Source organism: Macrotis lagotis, chromosome 6, assembly GCF_037893015.1.
Source record: "Macrotis lagotis isolate mMagLag1 chromosome 6, bilby.v1.9.chrom.fasta, whole genome shotgun sequence".
NCBI lineage: Eukaryota > Metazoa > Chordata > Mammalia > Peramelemorphia > Peramelidae > Macrotis > Macrotis lagotis.
Window position 1 is genome coordinate 217,865,308 of NC_133663.1, and position 26,508 is coordinate 217,891,815.

General features: G+C 30.9%; 1 protein-coding gene across 1 annotated transcript in view; it reads left to right on the forward strand.

The window, feature by feature from the left end:
- Positions 1–26,508, forward strand: part of LOC141491396 (ephrin type-A receptor 6) — a 1,165,986-nt gene that overhangs the window by 125,200 nt on the left and 1,014,278 nt on the right. Inside the window, exon 2 of the mRNA XM_074192302.1 lies at positions 19,309–19,373. Within this exon, the coding sequence (XP_074048403.1) occupies positions 19,309–19,373 (65 nt within the window). The remainder of the gene's footprint in view (positions 1–19,308; positions 19,374–26,508) is intronic.

The window sequence follows — 26,508 nt, forward strand, 5'->3', positions numbered from 1 at the left end:
CATTTTTTGAACATTTGTCAATTGGGGAATGACTTTTTTTAGAAAATTTGACATAGTATTGACTCTATATATTTTAGAAATGAGTACTTTATCAAAAATGCTAGTTGTAAAAATTGTTTCCCAATTTACTACATTTCTTTTGATCTTGGTTACAGTGGTATTATTTGTGCAAAAAAAAATTTAATTTAATGTAATCAAAATTGTCTAGTTTATTTTTAATGATATTCTCCATCTATTCCTTGGTCATAAACTGCTTCCTTTCCCATAGTTCTGATAGGTAAACTACTCCTTGCTCTTCTATCTTGGTTCTCATATTGTTTTTTATGTCTAAATCCTGTATCGATTTGGATCTTTTCTTGGTAAAGGGTTTGAGGTGTTGACCTAATCCATATCTCTTCCATACTAACTTTCAGTTTTCCCAATAGTTTTTATCGAAGAGAGAGTTTTTATCCCAATAGTTGGACTCTCTGAGTTTATCAAAAAGCAGATTACTATAATCATTTCCTGCTATTGCACCTAATCTGTTCTACTGAGCTACCACTCTGTTTCTTAGCCAATACCAGACAGTTTTGATGACTGATGCTTTATAATATAATTTTAGATCTGGTAAGGCTAAGCTACCTTCTTTTGCATTTTCTTTCATTGAATCCCTGGAAATTCTTGTCTTTTTTATTTCTCCATGTAAATGTACTTACAACTTTTTCTATTGAAGTAATTTTTTGGAATTTTGATTGGTAGGGTACTAAACAGATAATTTAGTTTTGGTACAATTGACATTTTTATTGTATTAGCTTGGCCTATCCATGAGCAATTGATATTTGCCAGTTTTTTATATCTGATTTTATTTGTGTGAGAAGTGTTTTGTAGTTGTTTTCAAAAATTTTCAAGTCAGGCTTGGCCAATAGATTTTATTTTATATTGTCTGAGGCTACTTTGAATGGCATTTCACTTTTTAGCTTTTTCTTCTGTATCTTGCTAGACATATATAGAAATGTCTAGTATTTATGAGGGTTTATTTTATATCCTGTGACTGTCCTAAAGTTGCTAATTACTTTTAGTAGTTTTTTAGATGATTTTTTGCAATTCTCTAGGTATGCCATCAAGTCATCTGCAAAGAGTGAAAGTTATGTCTCTTCCTTCCCAATTCTAATTTCTTTGATTACTTTTTCTTCCTTTATTGCTGAGGTTAATATTTTTAATATATTTAATAGTAGTGGTATTAACGCACATCCTTGTTTCGCCCCTGATCTTATCGGGAATGCCTCTAGCCTATCTCTATTGAATTATAATGCTTGTCAATGGTTTCAGATAGATAATACTTATTATTCTAAGGAACAACCCATTTATTCTTATACTCTCTAGTGTTTTAAGTAGGAATATGTGCTTTTTCAGCATCTATTGATATAATCACATGATTTCTGATAGGTTTGCTTTTACTATAAGTAATTATGCTAACAGTTTTCCTAATGTTGAACCAACCCAGCATCCCTGAGACCAATCCTACATGGTCATAGTGTATTATCATAGTGATAACTTGTAATCATTTTGCTAAGATTTTATTTAAGATTTTTGCATCTATATTCATCTGTTTGATAGGCATATAATTTTCTTTTTCTTTTTTAACTCTCCCTGCTTTAGTTACCAGCACCATATTACCATATTGGTGTCATTGAAAGAGTTGGCTGAAGTTCCTTCTTTACCTTTTTTTCAAAAGAGTTTAAATATAATTGGAAGCAATTTTTCCTTAAATGTTTGATAGAATTCACTTGTGAATCCACCTGGCTCTGGAGCATTTTTCTTAGGGAGTTCAATAAGGGCTTCTTGAATTTACTTTTCTGAGATAGGGTTGTCTAACAATTTAACCAGGGTAATTTATATTTATGTAAATATTCATCCATTTCATTTAGATTGCCAAATGTATTATTATCATTGAACTGGGTAAATTAAGTCCAAATTATTACTTTAATTTCCTCCTCATTGGTAGTGAGTTCACCTTTTTCATTTATGATACTAACAATTTGGTTTTCTTCTTTTTATTAACCAAATTGACCAGAGTTTTATCAATTTTATGGGTTTTTTAATAGAACCATTTCTTGGTTTTATTTATTAGTTCAATGGTTTTCTTGCTTTTGATTTATTAATTTTTCCTTTAAATTTTAGGATTTCTTATTTGGTTATTTAACTGGAAGTTTTAAAATTGTTCTTTCTCTAATTTTTTTTATTTTCATATTTAGTTCATTGAGTTCCTCTTTCTCTAATTTATTCATGGAAGCATTTAAAGATATAATATACCCCCTGATAGCCACCTGGAGTGAATCCCATAGGATTTGATATGTTGTTTCATTATCATCATTATCAAGGATGAAATAACCAATTCTTTTCTTAATTTGTTGTTTGATCCACTCATTTTTAAGAATGAGGTTACTTAGTTTCCAATTAGTTTTGGGTCTATATTTCCCTGGGCCAATATCACATCTGTTTTTTTTATTATGATCTGAGAAAGATGTATTCACTATTACTTCCTTTCTGCAAATGATCATTAGGTTTTAATGCTATAGTATATGGTCAATTTTTTGTGTAAATACCATGTACTGCAGAAAAAAAAAGTATATTTCTTTCTATCCCCATTCAATTTCCTTCATAAATCTATCAAATCTAGGGTTTCTAACAATCTATTTACCTCCTTAACTTCCTTCTTGTTTATTTTATGACATGATTTATATAAATATGAGAGCGAGAGGTTGAGGCCTCTCACTAGTTGAGTTTTGCTATCTATGTTTTCCTGTAGCTCTTTCAATTTCTCTAAGAATTTGGATGCTATACCACTTGGAGGATTCACATTTAGTTTTGAAATTACTTTATTTTCTTTGGTAACTTTTTAGGAGGATATGGTTTCCTTTCTTATCTCTTTTAATGCTATCTATTTTTGCAGCTGCTTTGTCTGAGATAAGGATTGCTACCCCTGCTTTTTTTCACTTCAGCTGAAGTAAAATATATTTTGCTCCAACCTTTTACCTTTTCTCTATATGTATCTCTTTGCTTCAAAAGAGTTTCTTGTAAACAGCATTTTGAAGGATTCTGTTTTTTAATCCACTCTGCTATTTGTTTGCCTTTTAAGGGAGAGTTCATCCCATTCACATTCAATTATAATTACTTAGTCTTTATTGCCCTGCATGATGTCTTCCCTCCTTTTGTATTTTCCTGCTTTTTTCACTTTATCCATATTCCCAATATTTTTTGTACTGCCCCCTTCAGTGTGTTTATCCTCCTATATTAACCCCTTCCCCTTTCTTTCCTCTTTTCCTTTTTCCCCTTCTTCCCTTCCTTCTTTCAGTTCCCCTTTTTCTCCCCTCCCCATCCCCCATCCCCTTCTGCCTTTTAAATCTTGAAAGGTAAGATAAGTTTCTTAACTTAACAGAGTGTGCCTGTAAGTTAACTTTAAACCAAGTCTGATGCGATGAAAATTCAGGTGGTTCTCACATCCTCCCTTCTTCCCCTCTATTTCAACACGTCTTTTGAATAATTTTCCATTTAACCATTTGAGGTTTTGAGAGAGTTGTGTTCTTTTTGCAGTTTCCCACTTGAGGATCTGAGAGAATTATTCTCATTTTGTATTTGTCCAATTGTATTTACCAAGGAATTTTTTTCTTCTTACAAGGTGTTAATTTTCTCTCAAAAATTTTCCAATTGATTTCCTCAGAGGTTCTAGGACTTTCTGAGTTAGTGTCTTTTCCTTCTAGGAATTTTTCTATGAACCCTTCTTTCCACTCACTTATCTTCATTTTCCTAAGACCTTGTGTCTCAGGAACAGCTGATTCATACATGTTTGATGCTGGGATCCCTAGAGGCTTTACTCCTGGGTTTAGTAACTTCATGTGGGCCAGCCACTAGGGGGCACTGGTTGCTTTTTCTGGAGTGTCTGTGATTTGAGGCTCTCTCCCTTGCCTTGGAGGGGGTGGTTAAAGCTGCTGAATAGTTTTATTTTTGAAGGAAGGTGGGCTTTGCCCTAGGGCAAGGTTACTGCTCTCCCTATTCATAGCTGAAGGAGTTCTGCTGCTCATACCTGAGCCTGGGGCAGAGGTAGACTCTAATTGTGTTTGCCTTGGAAGACCTTGGACTCTGAATTCTTCCAGACCAAGGAGTCCAGAGATGGATGTCTGCAACTCTCCCACACTGGAATTCACCATCCAGCCCCACTGGCAAGCTCCAGACAGTCAGTGCCACCACCAATGTCTCTGCTCCCCAGTTGGTGCATGCCTCAGAAGCAGATCATGCCAGTCGTGCTCTCAAGCTTTCTTTGAAGAGTCCTCCCTATTTGACTGAGGTCACCCACAATGCAGGAAGACAAACCTTGAGGTAGATGTTCTTCTCCTAGCTTCTCTTTCTGGGTTTTTTCATTCAAATTTCTGTTAAGTGGTTTGTTTCATATTATTTATGAGGGAAGATCAGGAGACTTTAATACAGTGCCTGTCTTCTCTGAACCATCTTGACCAGAAGTCCACCATGCAGTTTTGTTGTGTGATGCTTTATAGTAGAGTTTTAGATCTGGTAGAGGTAGGCCGCCTTCCTTTTATTTTTTTTTTCATCAGTTTCTTGCTATTTCTGACCTTTTGATGCTCCAGATGAATTTTGTTACTATTTTTTTCTAGTTCAGTAAAATAATTATTTGGTAGTTTGATTGGACTGGTACTGAATAAGTAATTTAATTTGAGTATAATTGTAATTTTTATGATATTAGCTCTACTTAACCAAGAGTAATTGTTATTTTTGCAGTTATTTGATCTGACTTTATTTGAATAAGAAATGCTTTGTGATTGTGTTCATACAGGTTCTGTATTTGCCTTGGGATGTAGAGTTCCAAATATGTAATGTTATCTACAATTACTTTAAATGGAATTTCTTTTTCTATCTCTTGCTCTTGGTCCTTATTCATATATACAAATGCTGATCATTTGCGTGGGTTTATTTTTTATCCTGCTACTTTGCTGAATTTGTTAATTTTTTCTACTAGTTTTTTAGATTATTTTCTGAGGTTCTCTAAGCATACCATACTTTGTATATGGTACTATATACTATGTCATTGGTAAAGGGTGAAAGTTTTACTTCCTCATTGCCAATTCTGATTTCTTCAATTTCTTTTTCTTTCTTTATTGCTAAAGCTAACATTTCTAATACTATACTGAATAATAATGTTGATAATGAGCATCCTTGTTTCACCTCTGATCTTACTGGAAATGCTCATAGTTTAAGACCATTCCATATAATATTTCTTGATGCTTTTAGATTGCTACTGTTTATTATTTTAAGGAAACAACATCATTTAATCCTATACTCTCTAGTGTTTTTAATAGGAATTCATGTATTTTCTCAAAGTCTTTTTCAGCATCTGTTGAGATAATCATATGATTTGTGTTGGTTTTCTTACTGATATGTTCAATTATGATGAGTGTTTTATTAAAATTAAACTATCCCTACCAACCTGGTATAAATCCAACCTGATTATGATGTATTATCCTAGTAACACCTTTCTGTAATCTCATTTCTAAAATTTTGTTTTTTAATTGTGTAAATATTTTAAGTTTCCCAATTACATACAATGTTAGTTTCTACCAATCACTTTTTCAAGGTTCTGAATTTTACAATTTTTTCTCCCTCTCTTCCTCCCCCAACAGAAGGCACTTCCATGATACAAATAGATCCAACTTGAATGTGTTGAGAGAAAAAACAGATGCAAAAGGAAAAAAGAAAACATCAAAGATAGCAAATCAGAATTCTCCATCACAGATTCCCTAAAATTGTCCCTGATTTTTTGAAATGATGGAGCAAGCATGTCCATCAGGACTGATCATCACCCTATGCTTCTGATCATTTCACTAAGCATTAATTTGTTCAAGTCTTTTCAATTTCTTAAAATCCCATGTCTCATGATTTCTTACAGAACAAAAGTGTTCCATCACAGATATACATACCACAGTTTTTCAGCCATCCTCCAATTGATGGCATCCCCTCAGTTTCCAATTCTTTGCCACTACAAAAAAAAAAAAAAGATGCTTTGAATATTTTTTCACATGTGGGATTTTTTCCCTCTTTTCATGATCTTTACAATTCTACTCCGGACCCAGTAGTGGTATTGCTGAATCAAAGGGTATGCACATTTTATTGCCCTCTGGGCATAATTCCAAATTGCTCTCCAGAAAGTTTGGACCAGTTCACAGCTCTACCAAAAATGCAATAGTGTCCTAGATTTCCCATATCCCCTTCATCATTGATAATTATACTTTTTTGGTCATATTGACCAATCTGAGAGGTGTGAAGTAGTACCTCAGAGATGCTTCAATACACATTTCTCTAATCAATAATTATTTAGACCAATTTTTCATATGACTATAGATAGCTTTTATTTCCTTGTCTGAGAATTGGGGAATGGACTTTTTATCATTAGTTCACTTCTCTATATATTTTAGAAATGAATTCTTTCTTATAAACACTAATAAAAATTGTTTCCCAATTTACGACATCCCTTTTGATCTTGGTTGCAGTGATTTTGTTTGTGCGAATGTTTTTAATTTAATGTATTAAAAAATGTCCACTTTGTTTTTTTTAATTATGTGCTTTATCTCTTCTTTGGTCATAAACTGCTGCCCTTTCCATAGATCTTACAGTTAAACTATTCTTTGTGCTTCTAATTTGCTTATAATATCATCTTTTATGTCTAAATCCTGCCCATTTTGATGTTATCTTGGTTAGGGTGTGAGATGTTGGTCTAATTAAAATTTCTGCCATAATATCTTCTATTTTTCACAGCTATTTTTAATCAAAGGGTGAGTTCTTATCCCAGAAGATAGAGACTTTGGATTTATCAAACAGTAAATTGCTATAATCATTTCTTGCTGTTTCTTTTGCACCTAATCTATTACACTGATGCAACACTCTATTTCTTATCGAATAACAGACAGTTTTTTTTAACTGATGCTTTATAGTATAAATTTACATCTGGTATGGCTAGACCACCTTCTTTTGCATTTTCTTTTCATTAAATTCCTTGATATTCTTGATTTTTTGTATGAATTTAGTTATTATTTTCCTGACCCCTAAAGTAATCTTTTTAGGTTTTTGCAAGGCAAATGGGGTTAAGTGGCTTGCCCAAGGCCACACAGCTAGGTAATTATCAAGTGTCTGAGACCAGATTTAAACCCAGGTACTCCTGACTCCAGGGCTGGTGCTTTATCCACTGCGCCACCTAGATGCCCCTTAAAGTTATTTTTTGAAAGTTTTATTGGTATAGCACTAAATAAGTAGTTTATTTTAGGTAGAATTGACATTTTATTATATTCGCCTGGCCTATCCATGAGCAGTTGATATTTGCCCAGTTATTTAGATCTGATTTTACTTGTATGAAAGTGGTTTCATAGTTGTTTTCATAGAGTTTCTGGGTCTGCCTTGGTAGGTAAATACTCAAGTATTTTACGTTGTCTAAAGTTATTTTAACTCAGATTTCTCTTTTTATCTCTTGGTGCTGTATCTTGTTAGTAATATAGAAATGCTGAGGATTTATGTGGGCTTATTTTATATCCTGAGAGTTTACTAAGGTTGCCAATTGTTTTGAGAAAATTTTTAGATGATTTTTTAGTGTTCTCTAGGTATATCATCATGTCATCTTCAAAGAGTGAGACTTTTGTTTATTCATTCCCAATTCCTTAAGTTTCTTTTTTTCTTCTCTTATTGAAGAATCTAACATTTCTAATATAATATTGAATTGTAGTGGTAATAATGAGCATCCTTGTTTCACTTTTCATTTTATTGGGAACACTTCTAGCTTATCCCCATTGCATGTAATGTTTGGTGATGGTTTCAGATAGACACTGCTTATGATTTTTATCATTTTAAGGAACAATCCTTTATTCCTACACTCTCTAGTGTTTTTACTCGAAATGGGTACTGTATTTTATTTACAATTTTTGCATCAATGTTCATTAAGGAGATTGATCAATGATTCTATTTGTCTGTTATGGTTTTCCTGGTTTAGGTATCAGCACCATATTGGTATCATAAAAGAAATTTGATAGAACTTCTTCTTTTCCTATATTTTTAAATAGTGTATTTAGAATTGGAATTAATTGTTCCTTAAATGTTTGGTAGAATTCACTTGGAAATCCATGTAGACCTGGAGACTTTTACTTAGGGAGTACATTGATGGCTTCTTCAATTTCTTTTTCTGAGATGGGATTATTTAAGTATTTTTTTCCTCTTCTGTTGATCTGGGTAGTTTGTATTTTTTAAATACTCATCCATTTGCCTCAGCTTATCAAATTTATTGGTATTCTGTTTGGCAAAATAGCTCTGAATTATCCCTTTACTTTCTTCTTCATTTTTGCTGAGATCACCCTTTACATTTTTTTATATATTAGTAATTTTGAGTTTCTTCTTTCTTTTTCTAAAATCAGTTTAGCTAATTTTATCTATTTTACTTTTATTTTTCTATAAAATCAAGTCATAGTTTTATTTATTAGGTCAGTGGTTTCATTGCTTTCAGTTTTAATAATATCTCTTTTGAAATTCAGAATTTCTAATTTGGTATTCAATTGGGGATCGTAAATTTCTTCTTTTTCTAGTTTTCATAATTGCATACCCAGGTCATTGTTCTCTTCTTTTTCTATATTATTCATATAAGGATTTAGAGAAAAAATTTCCCCTAAAAACTACTTCATTGCATCCCGTGAATTTTGGTATGATGTCTCCCTGTTATTTTCTTGGATGGAAATTATTGATTATTTCTATGGCTTGCATTTTGATCCACTTGTTCATTATAATTAAGCTTTTTAATTTCCAATTAATTTTTCATTTCTCTTTTCATGGCCCTTTATTATATGTAAAATTTTATTGCATTATCATTTGAAAAGTAGCATTTATTTTTTCTGCCTCTCTCTGAATTATATTGAAAGGATTATATGTCCTACAACATGTTATAGATTTCACATACTACAGAGGATAAAGGTATAGTCTTTTACATCACCATACAATTTTCTCCAGAAATTTATCATATCTAACTTTATTGTATTTTCATCACCATTTTAGTTATATTTATGTAATTCTGATAGAGCAATACTGAGGTCCCCTTCATTTTATTTTTACTGTCCATATCTCCTTGTAATTCATTCATCCTCTTCTCTAAGAATTTGGATACTATAACACAAGATATATATACATATATATATATATGTTTAATAATGATATAATTTCATTTCCTATGGTGCCTTTTAAGATGATTTAGTTTACTTCCTTATTCATCTTAAAGAGTTCTATTTTTGCCTTTGTTTTGTCTGGGAACAGGAATTCTACCCTCTTTTTTTAATTTTGCTGCAGCAAAATATATTTTACTCCAGCCTTTTACCTTTACACTGTGTGTATATCTCACTGTTTCCCATGTGTTTTCTGTAAACAACATATTGTAGGATTCTGTTTTTTGATCTATTCTGCTATGTGCTTCTGTTTAATGGGAGAGTTCATTCCATTAACGTTTACAGTGAATATTTTTAGTTCTTTATTTTCTTCCATGTTATCTTTCCCTGATTGTACTTTTCTCTTTCCTTTACTCTTATTCCTCCTCAGCAATGTTTTGCTCCCTTTCCTCTTAAACTTTTCTTTTAGATTTAAACTTTCACTTTGATTTCCCTTATATCTTTACCTTCCCTTTTATCAGTCCTTTCCTCCCTTTTCTTTCCCTTCCCTCTCCACTTCCCTGTAGGGGAGGATATATTTTTAAACCCAATTGGGAATGTTTGTTATTCCCTTTCTAGGCCAAATCTATTTAATAGAATTTGTTCAGGGTTCACACCCTCCCTTCTATCCTTCTACTATAATAAGTCTTTGTACCTCTTCATCTGGTGTTATTTATCCACTAATGCCTAGCCTTCTCCTTTTTATGTTTTTTTATTATTTTAAAGCTGTCTTATACTTACATCCTTTTTGTCAAATTACATTCCCTTTGTCTGACATGATAGAAGTACTATCCATCAAAATATAATCAATCAAAGGTTGAATGATTGATTGATTGCTTCATTGCTTGATTGGCAGGACTGCTTCATATTCACTAAGTACCCTCCCCTCTTCTGTTACTTTAGAAATATACTTCTCAAAGGCCATGAATCACATAAAATTATAATAACTTTATACCTTACCCCCTTTTCAAGGATCCTTCATGGATACAGAATTCTTCTATGCCAAAGCATCATGCAAAGCCACACCATCTCATGAACCATTTGTATACCCCCAAGCATACTCCCTCCATTTGTAACCAAAGCATCACACTAAGCAAAATTTCTTCATCATGTTTTCATGCCCAGTACTTCTAAATATACTCTCTCTGTCCATCTCTATAGTACTCCAAAGATAGCCCTTCAGCACTTCTCAACCAAAGTATCAGGTACAATCCCCCTACACTCCCCTCCCCTTTAACTACCCAATCATGATCCTTAAATCTTCCTTAACAAAAGTATGACTTAAAATAAGGTCACTTCTAGTCTCTTTATGTCCAACCCTTTAAAGTATGCTTCCACCCTCTGCCCCTTATTGTATTACTGACCCTAGGTATCTAGTAAAGTAAGGTCTCTTTGAATTTAATTATATATACACCCTCTAATTATTCCAAGTACTAGGACACCATAAAGGTTTCTCTCAAGAACTTTACAATTGTTTGCATGATATTAGACACAGTGGCCCTGGACCACCTTATGCCCTCATCAGAGAAAGAACTGAGCTCTATGAGTAAGACAGAATTAAAGTAGATGAAAGAAACATGAGAGACATAAGTTTACCAAACTTTTCACCTGAACTATTTGTGAAAAACTTATGGGAGAGTATTTTGAGCTTGTCTTGGTCTAATAAGTTACAGTTGGACACTCCATTATTTTTCTGAAATATAGTGATGTCATTTTTGTCTTCTTTAAGAGAAGGACAAGAACCAACTATCCCCTTATCCTCTAAGTTCAATCTCTTCATCCAAACTAAACCCATTAACTATCCTAAGAGAAACACAATTCTCAAGTGTAACAAATATTATCTTCCCATATAGGGTTGTATACAATTTAATGGTCTCGACTAACATTTTTTTTTCCCCTTTCATTTCCCTTGTATTTGAATATTTCTATTCAGTTCTACTTTTTGTTTTCAGAAAAGTTTTAAGTCCTCTATTTCATGAACATACATATTTTCCCCTGAAAGAATATATTGAATTTTGCAAGCTAGTAAATTTTTGGTTATCATCCAAGGTCAGTTGCTCTCCAAAATACCATATTCCGGGCCTTCTAATCCTACAATGTTGAAGCTGATAAAATATATGTAATTCTGTTTGTGCTTCTTTTGAATTCAAATTGCTTCTTTTTTGGTTGCTTGCTATATTTGCTCCCTTATTTAAAACTTCTGGAATTTGACTATGATAGTCCTTAGAGTTTTTATCTTGGGGTCTCTTTCTGGAAGAGTTCTGTATACTCTTTCAATGGCTCTTTTGTTTTCCTGCTCTATCAGATTTGGATAGTTTTTCCTGATAATTTCTTGAAAGATATTTTCCAGGCTCTTTTTTAATCTAGGCTTTATTAAAGTTAGACCAATAAGGCATAAATTAACTATCCTGAATCAGTTTTACAGGTAGTTTCTTTTTCCTAAAATTTATTTACATTTTCAATTTTTTCAACTATTTGATTTTGTTTGGTGGAATTTTGGTGTCTCATCAATTCATTACTTTTTCTTTGTTCAATTATAAGGTTTACAGTTTTATTTTCTTCATTTACCTTTTGTGTTTCCTTTGCATTTGGTTGATTGACTTTTTGAACACTTGTATTCTTTTTCCAGATAGTCAGTTTTATATTTATAAGCATTACATTATTTTTTTCATTTGGTTATTTTTACTTTTAAAGTAGTTTATTTCTTAGTTCAATTTTTCATAGTTTTCCTCCAATGGCTCTCATTTCTATTTTGATTTTTAAAAATTTATTTTTTATCCATATGCAAATGTATTTTTTAAGTTTCAGTATTTCCATCCACTCTCTCTTCCCATCCCCATCCCCTCAGTGGTGAACAGTCAATTATCACTGTACATACATATTTTTGATAAAGATGTTTACAGATTTGCAACATGAGCAATTAGGATTAAAGGAGTTATATTATATTATATTATTATATTATATTATAATATATTATATTATATTATGTTATATTATATTATATTAAAGGAGTTATATAAGAGATAATTTTTATAAAGTGTTCATCAGTTTCTGAAGGTTGATTTTTTTGTTTTGTTTTGTTTTTCTTCCTCTGGCTTGGGATGACATTATCCTTAGCCAGTCTAAAGCAGTTGTCCTAGTCCTCTGAACTGCTGAGAGGAGCTGCTTCCATAAAGGTTGATCACCTCAAAATATTATTAATGTGTATGTTGTTCCCTTAATCTGCTCCCTTTGCTCAGTATTAGATCCTGTAAGTCATCCCATGCTTCTCAAGAGTCTGATTATTTATGGTTTCTCACAGAACAATAATATTTCATATGGTTCATATATCATAACTTATTCAGTCATTCCCCAATTGATGAACATCTCATTTCTTTTTTCAATTTTTCTTCTTCTTCTCTTATTTGGTTGTTAAATTGTTTTTAAGATTTCTGTAAGTTTTTGGATTTGAGTCCAATTCATAGACCCCTTTGGGACTTCCCATGTATGTAATTTTTCACTGCTTTCTTCTTGCAAGTTAGTATTTTTATCATCTCTACCTGCAAAGTACTTTTCTATGGTTAACACTTTTAGTTTTTTGATCATTTTGATGTCTGAGCCCCTGCTAGGAAGTGTAGAGCCAACTTTTTTGTTCTGGATCTGGGGTCTGATCCCTGGTTTATCCCTGGCCAAGAAATTGTCTATGAACCAGTTTGTTCAAATCCAATCCTGTCTTTTCCCAGGGTTCAGACTTTCTTTGGGATTGGAACTTTATTTTCTAGTTTGCTTTCTAGCTGCTGAGACCTGTGCTGTTGTCCAACCTCAGGCACCTGAACTGCACTATGACTAAAAGTCTCCCATTGACTTTCCCACTCTCCCACCTAGTGGCACTTTATTTCCCCCCAAAAGATAGACCTTCATTGAAGATCCTCCATGACGTCTATTGTTGAAAACTTGTTTCAATCTTTTCTTTTTTTTGCGTGAAATCTGTAGCTTTAATAGATGTATAGAAGCTTCGTTTACTATAGTACGAGGAAAGAAATTTACTTTGTCTTGTGCAGATAAAATGGCAGCGATGTTTCTAGGACAGTTATGACAGAACCAGGATACTATTATGTACTTTAATTTAGTATGTAATCAGTATTAGAAAAATTTTTGATTATGATCTTCCAATCAAATTAAATTTAAAGTCATTCATCATTCTGTTTTTCTATTACATTTTATTTTAAAAAATATGGATTGCCCTATTTACCCTGAAAGAAATAGAGTTACTCATTTCCACTGTAATCAACTTTGACCTACTTTATCTTTGATATACACCAGTTTGCCCACCTTAGGCCATCCAGTTACAAGTCCCCCGAACCCCATTCATGGAAACTTGTCATATTTGTGCCAGACATAATTCATACACTACTCTACTAGACTTCAGAACTCCTAAAATCAAGGAATTCACCATTCTCAGCCTTCTCAGAACCTGGGTTTATAAATATGTACCTCCATGCCAGTTCAATTTAACTTAAAATTTGAAAAATAAACATGACAATATAAATTTTAGTTAAAGATACAATTTAACATTTTTTATTTTTAACTTAATTTATTTTTTTACAATTGAACATTTCATTGACCTAGCATAATCTATGAATATATTTTTTTAAATGTCATATTTTTAATTATGTATTTTGACCATTTATTTTGAGGAATTTTCTAAAATATATAGCACACTGTCTAAACTTTTAAATACCAGATTCTGCTTTATACATAAAAATAACATATTTTAACCTTTGTGGCAATTACATGCAATATCTTATAGCAAATTCTTATGAAATTGTGCATTTTGACCATTTGTGTTGACAATTTTCTAAAGTATTCAATATACTCTCTTAACTTCTAAATACCAATAAATAGGTTCCTTCCTTTGAGGAGAAATTATTTTTACTCTGGAGACTATTATGATATTTATTCAGAGGCTATTGGAGTAGAAGTTATTGTACTATTTACTTATATTAAATGGAATTAGGTGTCTATTTTTTTTAGTTCCTATGACATGTGTGTTGATATGTGTATTTATATGTTCACACATTTGTATACATATATGTAGATAGACAGATAGATAAAGATGTATATCTCTCTTTTATATGCATACATACATAAATATATACATACATATAGTTAATATATATATTTATATGTGTTTGTATATTTATGACATTTTCCCACATTGTTAGCTAGTTAATACCACTCCAATTATTTTTAATTGGTGACTATAATCTGCTGAAGCCTGAACTGTACGTTAGACACATTGTTAAAATAAAGCATGTTTGCACTAAATGAGATCCTATGGGTAGTGAACATATGCTTTTTTTACTTCTGCTTTGTTACACCTATTTTTTTCCTCTTTAGGCTCTTCCCTCTATGCTAATTTCTCCATCCTTAGCCATGAATACAGATTTGTTAGTAATATTTCTAAGAAACATTGTCACCTTATCATTATTGATTAAAAAGTATCCCACATTTATATAGAACTTTAAAGTTTGCAAAGTACTTGGAATATATTATCTTAGCACCTGTGATATATGTTATTGTGATCTTAATTTTTATAAATGACAGAGTTGAGGTTGAAAGTGGTAAAGTCACTTACCAAACCTAATGCTAGGTTTCAAGTAGGATTAATGCACAAGCATTTAACCAAATTTGCCTTATCTGATAAAATCAGACAAGCATTTATATTTCACTTGACGGTTCCTCTTATTACAGATCACAAGAGCATCTTAAACCTTCTCATTCTGGGTGATTTTTGTCCCTATTCTTCTGTAAATTTTTCAAATGAGTTTAACTCAAAATGTTTAGGCATCTTAACTAGAGGTGGGATAGAACATGGTGCCTAGAATCATTAAGATCTCAGTTCAAATAGACAATTAAAAGCTACAGACTTTTACTAGTGAATTCCTGGGGCAAGTCAATTACAATTTATTTTCCTTAATTTCTTATAAAATAAAGATAATAACAGAATCTTCCTCTTATTTATCCTCCAACTCATTCTTTCTCTCTCTCCATAATGTCCCCATTTTTAGTAAAAATATAATAATAATTTTTAAGCTGAAATCTTTGAGATAAGACCATGAGAGTGACATGGTCAGGCTAATAAATACATTTAAGCTCTTTACAAAGGAAAACTCTATATGAAATGGTAAGACCCGATCAATTGATTATCAAATGCAGCCTTTCCATCACATTCTCTATTTTGTATTAATCTTAACCATTTTTTCAGCCATTGAGATTATGCATCATCTTTGAATACTCTATCCTCCTTTCTATATTTTTGCTTTTTGTTTGTTTTTGGTGACACTAATTTCTGTTTGCTTTCCTGCATGTTGACTATTTTATTCAAAGTTCTTTGCAGAATCTTCATCCTTGTCATACACACTAAAAATGGGTATTCCTAAAATATCTGGCATTGTTTCCTTTCTTCCTCTTTATCTCATGTAATGATTTCATTGGTTCCCTTGGAGCCATTAATCATCCCTGTGGAAATTATCTTTAGACAAGTATATTCAGTCCTTCTGAGATCCAGTCTACTATCAACAACTATCTTTTTAGCATCTCTAATTCAAGTCTAAAAGAGAAGAATGCATTTCAGTCCACCAAACCCACCTTTCTTCCCAAATTTCCTAAGATAATAGAAATTTTCATAGTCACAAAGACTTGCAACTTCAATGTTTTCCACAGTTCCTTACTGACACATATTCTATATATTCCATCTGTAATTAAGCCTTATTGTTTCTACTTTTAAAATGTCTTCTATATACAATCACTTCTCTCCATCTTTAGAATTACTACATTGATTCAGGCTCCTGGGCAGGTAGATGATGCAATGGATAGACCATTGGCCTTAGAATTAGTTGGACAGGAATTTGCAACCTGTCTCAGACACTTGGAAAAGTTATTTAATCCTGATTGCCTTGAACCAAGGGCCATCACCAGTTGTCCTGATTCATATCTGGTCATTGGACCCAGAAGGCTCTTTAGGTGAATGTGAGGCTGGTGAATTATCATAGCAACCCCCCCACTCAAATTCCAATTCAAATGGCATCCCCTGATGCCATAGTCTTCTTTGAGAACAAAGGACAAACATCATCATCATCATGATTGAGACCCTCATCACATTATGCCTGAACTAAGTCTTTTTGTTACTCTCCCTTCCTTAAGGCTCTCCTTACTCCTAATCTATTCTCCATATCAAATAGTATATCAAATTACAGACTTGACCATGTCACCCCATTCCAATAAACTGCATCTTATTACTTTCAATATAAAATGTGGAATATGAAATGTAAAATATAAAAGACAATTATATCTCTTCATAATCTAGTTCTTCTGTCTCTTCCATCAACTCTATGATCCAGGTACAGTGGACTACTTTATATAGCTCCATACAACCATTCCAATTTCTTACTTTCTATCTTTCACTGGCTATTTCTTATAGTGTTTTCTCTCTCCTTACCTGTACATATTGGATTCCCTAGTCTTCTTCAAGAGATTCAGGTAAAATCCCATCTTCTGCAATAGATCTCCATAATTCCCATCCTTTTCTTCTAGTGTCTTTCCTTTGAATTAACTCTCTATTTACACTAATAGATATATATATATATATATATATATATATATATATATATATATATATATATATCTTGTACATAAATTGATCATTGTCTTGCTCATTAGAATGTGAGTTACTCAAATGCATGTATTTTTGACCTTTCTTTGTATCCTCAATATCTAGCAAGTAGCAGAAATTAAAAAATTCTTTTTGACTGAATATTTGGATGTTTCAAAAGTACAACTATGTAAAAGACTGCAGAATTCTTTTTGACCCTTATCATAGCTTGAAGGATAAGTCAAAGCTTTATTTTTATCTGAATTTTCAAAAATGTGATTAATAAAGTTTTTGCTGGTAAGTATAAGTGACAGTATTTCATTGTGTTTAGGGTTAATTTGAGGACAAAGAATTGTAGTGTTTTCATAATGCACAGTTACTGTTTTTAGTTTTAGGGGAATGCTTTCTGAAAAGCATTTAATGTTGTCATCTGTTTATAATTACATAAATGGAAATATAATGCTAAAAAATTCCAAAGACACTTATCTTCTCTGGAAAGGGATATGTTTAAATGTTAAAACTTGTTTTATAAGGGCAAAATAGTATATTTATTAATTGTAGTTTCCTTTTGTTATCAAAATAAATTGAATTTATATTTTAATTATACAGAATTTTAAACAAATGATTGAAAGGAATCACATTCAGAAGTATAATACTTATGTTTGGCTCCAGAAGTAATTATAAATTACTCAGAACAATTTTAAAAAGCCATTTTAATTTATTTACTTTCGCATTTTTTTCTCTTTGAATTCAAGTTCCAAATTCTCCCCCTCTCTTTTTCACACCCTCATACAATCACTGAGAAGGGAAGCACTATATCAGTTACACATATGAAATCAAGCAAAACATATTTCCATATTATCCATATTCTCAAAAAATAAGAAAAATGAAGTGAGAAATTAAAATTCAGTTTATGTTCAAGGGTAATTCAATTCTCTTAAGGTTTTGTGATTAGAAATCTTTTTGGTTTTTGCTTATTTTTTTTTAAATTTGAGCTTTATTCCTGCGCCACACAAATGTTCTTTGTTGGGGGCTGGGGTTCTGGTCCATTGCTTTCCACACTGGAGCCTTTAGTGTTAGTGGTTTGCCCAAATTGCTAAAGTAGCCTGGGGCTCACAATTAATCTGAGCTGGAACTGGAGGCCTTATAGTTAACCTGCTGTGCCACTGATCTGCTAAACCCTAGGACTCTTATTGCATGTATTGCTTTGACCTTTCTTGGTATCCTCAAAATCTAGCAAATAGGATAAATTAATAAATTCTTTTTGACTGTATGTCTGGATGTTTCACAAGTGTCTACAAACCTCTCACTGACTTGCCAGCACCCCACCTGCACTGTACTACACATCCCTCCCACCAAAGTGAGACAAAACTTTTTAACTTCCTTCTAAGATATCTCAAACTGGAAAATTATTTCTCTCCATTTTTGTGCATTTTTTTCCTCCAGAACCCATTTAGAGGCTTGTTTTAATGCTGTTCCTTAGAGAAATTGAATTCAGGCAACTTCGTGGCTTTACTCTGTTGTCTTGGTTCTACTCCCACTCTACCACCACCCTTCCAGGCATCTGTTCTCCAATGACTAATCACAAGCATGCTTCTCCATCCTAGAACTGCAACCTAGAGTTGTCAAAAAGTGTGAATTGTACCTAGTGCCAGCAAAAGTTTCATTGTAATTTCTTTCTGATCAATTATCTGACACCCCCTTACTGTCTCTTAGCTGACATTCCCTGAAGTTGCTGGAGCCTCTGCTGCTCCCTGTGTATTCACTTTAGAACAGCCTCTACCCAGATGCTATAGGCCTTTCCTACCAATCTCTTATATTTCTCAATCTGGAAAAATACCTCATCCACAAATTTTCTCAGCTCTTCCACTCCAAAATTTAATTTTAGACTTTACTTTTAATGGAAGTGAATTTTGGGTGAGTTCAGTTAAAGTTGTACTGCCTCTTGCCTTTATCTCATTAGCTTTTAAAATCTTTAAAAATTGGTCCTATTTATTCGTACATTATACTCTTTTCCACATTCTCTAATGTAATCAAATTGACTTGAGCTGTTCATAAAATATCACTCAGAGGCATAAGAAGAATGCCATAAATAGTTGATGATTGTTAAGTTTTTGTCTATTGTTCATATAAAGTGATAAAATTGTGTCATCAATCATAAATACCCAACTACCCCAATAAAATTAATTCTGGAAAAAAATGAAAGACACTAAATGATCAGAACTTCATTGAATATAATCATGTTTTAAAACTGACTTGATATTGGATAAGAGATTATTATTTTATTTTGCTAAGTTCCTTATTAAATATTTTTCAAATTATTAAAAGAATAAATTATAGAAAGAAATACAATGAATAATCAAATAAAAATTTCACATTACTTGCTTCAGTTAATTCTCAAATATTTTTCTTTGATTGAAAAATAAAATTTTATTGTATTTTTATTTTAAATTTTAGTTGTCTTGCTTGATACAACAACTGTGCTTGGAGAACTAGGATGGAAAACATATCCATTAAATGGGGTAAGTTGAAAAGTCTTTTAAATGCTGTTTTGCTTGATTAATAATTGCTACAAATGCTATTTTGTCTTTTAAGTGAAGAATAACTTTAAGAATATGATTAAAATGAACTTTTTTACATAATTGATGTCCACAGATGAAGATGTCAGTATCACTGCTAATAGAAAATAAAAAATAGTGATATAATCAAGTGAAGCATTCATTTAATATGAAGAATAAGTGTACATTAATAGCATGTATAAAATTATAAACATTAAAATAATATAAAGCTAAACATTTTCATCCAAATTAAGGCTCAAAACAACCTCTGAGGTTTTTCTTGTGTGCTGTAAGTTGACTATTATATATGACAGTAGGAATACATAAAGGCATATATGCACATGTATTAACATATGAAGATATTTGAATATATACATAAACATACAAAAATTAGATATTATGAAACTTTATCTGAAAGTTCTATTATATCAGCAGACTGTTCCTGTGCTAATAAATTGATTCTCATTAGTAGCTCTAACAAAATTTTCCAATTTTCCATTTGTAGAGTTATTAGTATATTCAGTTCAGTATTGTTATGAAGTCTAATTTAGCTAGGCAGGAAAACAGAAAATCTATATTCAAATCCCTTGAGAAAATTGTTTAATTTTTCTGAATCAATAAATGTTCTCATCTCTAAAAAGAAGGGGGTGGGCTAAATAACCTCCAGGATCTGTTTAAGTTCTGAATCTATAATTTGTGTTCTGTGACTTTATTTAAAGAATTTTTTTCTAATATTAAAGTTAACTACAGTTTGTTATAGCTAAATGTTTATCATTTGTAATATACAAGGATTTTCAAACAGATGAAAAAAATTATAGGATTAAATCTCTTGTTAATTAAATGTCCATGTTTGTGTGTTCTTAGTTACTTTTACCTGGACCTTTTGTAAACTTCAAACAGAGGAACTTTATATATAAAAAAAAAATATTTACTCACATATTTACTTATTTTTTCTGGTTGGATGGTTGATATGGTTTTGGATTTGCATAGCTTTTAGTTTTCTTACATAGTAGAGATAATTTCCATCTTTTACAGAAAGATATTTTTGAGACTGTAGACTTCCAGTTAATCTTAGAAACTTAGAAATACCTTCCTTTACTTACGTAGCATGATAATATTTCAGAACTACAATGTAAACTAGTCATTTTTATAAAAGTTGTGTGCTTATTATAGTTGAATTCTTCTTAACTTATCATATTGATATCATTATTTTGAATGGCATATTTTTCCCTTCATAGTAAAATAAAAGCTGACAAAATGCCTTTGAGCAAATTTTTACTATCCTTAAAAATAATAAAGTAAAACTAAATAATTATTGTTCAGGGCCTGGTTTTGCTTTCCTAGTGCAGTTTTTTCCCCAGTTTTTTGTTATATGATTTCTTGTCGACATTCTTTGTTCCTTAGTTTTAAATTAAAATTTTATATTTTCTTTTATCAAAACAGTTATTATTAAATGTTATATCTCTGTTTCTAAACTTAAATATACAAAGGAATAAAATTGAATGATGCTGAGTTTTGACTTTTTGCATTAATGATTGTATATATGTATGCATGGTTATATGTGTGTGTATGGAGAGAGAACAAAATGATTAATAAAAAGAAGTTACACAATATTTCATATTTAGAAATTCTAACCTTATATATGTATTTACATATGGGTTTTTATATATTACTTATGTTTTTATATATTACATTAATTGCAATTAATGTAATATATAAAAACATAAACAAATTTAGAAGTTCTAAATATAATATACTATGTGCATTTTAATTTAATATAATTTTATTGTAGTTTTTATATTATTTTATTTATTTAATTTCTTATTATAAGATTATTTATGAAGATGTTATTGAAAATTCATTAAAATATAATTTTAAGCTATGAATTACTGAAATCATTTCAGTTATTTATAGATAACTTTAATTTATTATTTCTATAAAAGTTTTATAGCTAGGTCATATATGCTCCCAGGTCATATGTTCATCTATGAAATATTATATGAATATTTTTTATTTTATAAATTAGAAGATGTTATAACATTATATAACAAAGTTGAAGAAAATCCTAATTTTCTATAGATGATTCTTTCCAGTAATTATAATTCTGTAACAGCATATTAATCTAATGTAGTAATATAATTCATATTAAAAGTACTGTCTAATAGACATATATAGAATGTTCCTGAACATTTAAGTCACTTTTGCCATAGAAATACTAGAAAATAATGCTTAAAGTAACATCTTAGAATTTTTCTTTTCCCTTAACTTTGATTAAATAAGTGATGTTATAATAATAACTATAATGGATTCATATAATATTCTAATGTTTCCAAAGTACTTGACTGAGTAATAAAGTAATGAATTTCTGTACAGTGAGGTTTCTGGTTGCATTTGATATATTAGTTGTCACTTTGTATGAAGAAATTTTTAATTATAAATAGTGGATGAGAAATGAAAAGGTATCATTCCTCTGATTCCTGCCTATTATCTATTATGACAAGTCCAAAATAATACCAGATATATGAGAATTTGAAATTATCACTACTGTTACCTAATCACCAGATTTTTTATAATTATATTTAGAGTGAAATATGATCTAAATATAAATTATTATAGTTATACAGATTAATTTTTTGGTGTTAACAATTTTAGACCACATCCATAAATTGGTACAAAACATTAAAAATAATTCACTATAATTGCTTTTGTCTGCAGGTATTGACTTTAACTAGGAATAACTATAATCAAATAAAATTAAAATTTTCTTTCTACTTTTTATATTTTCTTTGTTGTATAAATAAGTAGATTGAACAAGCTTGGGTTTTTTTTGATGTACTCAGGACTTTTCAGAATACAAATCATGGGGCAACTAGATGGCACAGTGGATAGAGTACCAGGAGTCAGGAGAAACTGAGTTCAAATCCTGCCTCAGCCATACGATAGTTACCAAGTTGTGCGACCTTGGGCAAGTCACTTAACACCTATTGCCTTACAAAAAGAAAAACAAAAACAAAGAATACAAATCCAAAACTATAATACAAGTTTATAAAGGCAAATGTATTAGACTTAATTATATGTATATATATATATATATATATACAATATATGCATGCATATATTGTCATGAGCTATAGATTATAGATTCCCTAAAAGAAAATTCTCTGTATATGAGTAGATAGAAATAGAATTAGAGAAAAATGTGAATTGAAGATCTATTTCCTAACAAATGTGATTAGAAATGATAAGAATTAATGATGTCAGATATTATTCAAATAACTAATGATGTACTAATAATTTATTGTTTTGTGGAAAAATCTGAAAAAACAATATCACAGGCTAATTTAAAAAAATTGGTAACTTGAATTTTGTTTCTTATTCTCTTATAACCTTTATGCAAGGATGCTTTGGGGCATTTTCTGTTTTGCCTTGTTTGACTCAGTACTTTTGAATTACTGGTTTTACTTTAAAGATTAATATCTTTATTTCTTCCAAAGGCAATTATACATTTTTAAAAACTTATTTTGCCTTTAAATCATAACCAGAATTATTCTATATGATTTTTAATTTAATTATAATTTATTTAAGGTAATGGGGTTAAGTGACTTGCCCAATGTCACACAGCTAGGCAATTATTACGTGTCTGAGGTTGGATTTGAACTCAGATCCTCCTGACTCCAGCACCAATGCTCTATCCACTGTGACCCCTAGCTGTCCTTCCATTTTATTTTCTGTTAATAATCATTTAGGAATTATGTCAGTTGAGCTATTATGCAATGAATTGAGATAAATCAATTTAAATTATTTTGATACAGAAATGTTCCCTTACTGTCAGTTCCTGAGAAAATAATTCTTAATAACTCAGGGCTTCAATTCAAGAGACATATTTTGTTCTCTCTCCTCTTATCCCGGAATTAAAATCATAGGACATTAGGTTCTAGAACAGGAAAGACTTTAGAGATCATTAGTAATTTCTTGACATTGATAATTAGGTTTTTATTTCTTTTTTAAAATTAGTCAATGACTTAGCTATTCTCAGAAATACTATGATCCAAGATAGCTCTGAAGGTCTTGTGATGAAAAATACTATGGTTCCCAAAAGAAGAACTATTGGTGTGTAATACAGATTGAAGTGAAATTGATTAGCCAATCATTTATCTATTTTAATTGTCCTACCCCCCCCCCCCAGAAGATCCTGGTGTTATTACTTCAGAGATTTTAAAATTTTCCATTTTATTGTTTTTCTCTATTTTTCCATGTTTTTCTGATGATAATTTTCTTTTAAATTTCTGGGTTTCTCTCTCACTATCCTTTTTTGTTTCTTGCTGATTTAAATCGTATTCTCTCATTCTCTATCTCCCTTCTGTCTTTTCTCCTTTTGCTCCTCTTTCTTTCTCTCCCTTATCTCCTTCATCTCGCCCTTTCTTCAATCTCCCTCTTTTCCTCTCTCTCTGTCTTTCTCCTTCTCTCCCCTCCTCTCTCCCTCCCTCTTCTCTTTTTCTTCCTCCTTCACTGTCTATATGTAATGTTTAAAATACATTAATAAGTATTTATATGTAATATGTATATGTTATAAAATACATGTAATGTTTTTATTTGCATATTTTTGTCATTATATTATATATGGAATATGCATGTGTTTGTTATAAATGCATTTATACACATATATATATATATGTGTGTACATATACATATATATATATATATATGTATATATATATATACACACACACATACAGAGAGAGAGGTTCAATATAATGTGAATGCATAAAATCTTTTCCCCTCTTCATTCCCTTACCAAATATACCAATACTTACCCTTTAGAAACTCTTCACAATTCTTTTTCTGTGCTCTTTATTCTAATGTTTCCATTTCATTTATCTTATGTATAATATCTTCAGAGCAACTGGGTGGCACAGTAGATAGAGACTGGGGCCTAGAATCAGGAAGACTCATATTTGAAATCAAACTTGTCCTTAGATACTTACTAGCTAAGTGACCCTGGCCAAATCATTTAATTTTGTTTTCCTCAGTCTTCTTATCACTGAAATTATCTGGGAAAAGAAAGAGCAAACCATTCTAATATCTTTGCCAAGAAAAACTCAAACTGGGTCACAAAATATCAGCCAAGATGAAACTACATTAATAATATATACATGTATTTTAAATATGTAAATGTAGAAAGGGAGTTCATTGTATTTCTGTAGACTTTCTAATTGACCTCGTGGCAGTTGAAATGAGTTTTTACTTTGAGTTTTGATATTTTTCATTTCTTAGATATTTTTCCCATTAAATTCTAAATTGGACCTTTATTTATTTATTATTTTCCCCATTTCAATATAAGATCTTTGAAGCCAAAGAATACTTTGACTTTCTTTATCTTTATTTAGAATAGAGCTCATAAAACTGAAGACTTAATAAAGTTTCTATTAATTGACTCCTAGAATTCCTGATTTTTACAGAGCTTTTATGTTAAATTAACACAATTTTTTTAGTAATATACAGCCACTGGGCATCTGGTCTCTTAGCAGTTACGTTAAATGATTTTAAGTTCATTTTCAACTTATGCACCAAAAATAAGTGATGAAAAATATTTCCATACATATCATAGAATATTAAAAAGAGGATTCTATATATTAATGGCAATGTTTAATGATGATAAACTGTGAATAATTTTATTTGAGCCAAGATAATCTGGAATTCAGAATTTGAAAGAAAAAATATTGAAATTATTTTACATGTCATTGGGAAAAACTAAAATATTAAAACTAAATTAAAGTAAAAATTATTTAATATATCAATTAATAAATATTATTTTATTAACTTTAATAAAATATTAAATTAAAAAAGTATTGGTACCATCCTGAAACACATGGGAAAAAACAAGTCTTTGGACCCCTTTTAAGGTAATAAACACATACAATAACAAACAAAAGAATATAATTAAGTTCTAAAATTTTCTGCTCTTTCTGGTTCCATCTCCGAGGATTAGGATATTCCCTCTTAACATACTCCCACCTTTCACCTTCTTTAGCACAGTGACTGGCACTTACAAATATTTATTGAACTGAAAAAAAAGAATAAAATAAGTTCTACCAGTTATCTACAACACTGATTTGGATTTGTGTATATATTTCTTATTAAATTTTCTCTCAATCTCTCAAGCTGTTCCCTACATTCATTTTGTCATGCTTTTATGTTCTTTACACAAATTTAAAAATAATCTGCTCTTTTCAAATCATGGTCTTGAATAGTGTTTGCTTCACATATTTCCTAGGCTCAAGAAAACCTTAAATTTTTTGGAACTATGTAAAATTAATCTGCTTTTAATATGGTTGTCAGAAAACTGTTAAATATTGATTTATGCCACATTATTGAGAAGTGATGAGCATTTGAGAATAGTACTATAACAGTATATAGTAGAATTTTAGTATAGTAAAAATGCAGAAAGATTGTGAGACACCAGTAAAAAGAGTATTTCTGTGGAGGAGGGAAAACAAGATGGTAGCACCATATATAAAGCTAGTTATATTGGTAATAGGAAGAAAAGAAATGATAATTATGACTGAGTTGAGTTGATCTATAATCATAGGTTTAACAAATAAAGGGAGCCTTAACACTAAAAGAGAACCCTGAGTTCATACCCCTCAAGTTAGAGATCAGAAAACTCAGACACAAAGGGGTTAAGTGACCTGCTCCATCTCCCATAGATAAGCTAAGATTTGAATTGAGGTCACTTCTAAATCAAGATTCCCAATCAAATGTTCTTTCTTTTGTATTATGGTGTTTATTATGTTTATAAAGATGAAAACTTTTTTGTGGTAGGCCTCTATATTTTGGTGCACAAATAAAAAAATTATTAACTCGGGATGTCTTTATTAGGAGAAGCACACAGTGGATATATGTAATCTGTTGTATATAATCACTGCAGAGTTTCAAAGAAGAGAAATAAAGATAATGTTCAAATTATTGTACAATAATAAGAAAAACAGAAAAAACTGGCTGTTGAAAAGATAATTGTCAAAGGGGTTTCATTGGTTACTTTAGAATTTCAAGACAAATTATGAAAGGATGCTATAAAAATGTGTGGTCCACTCAGTGG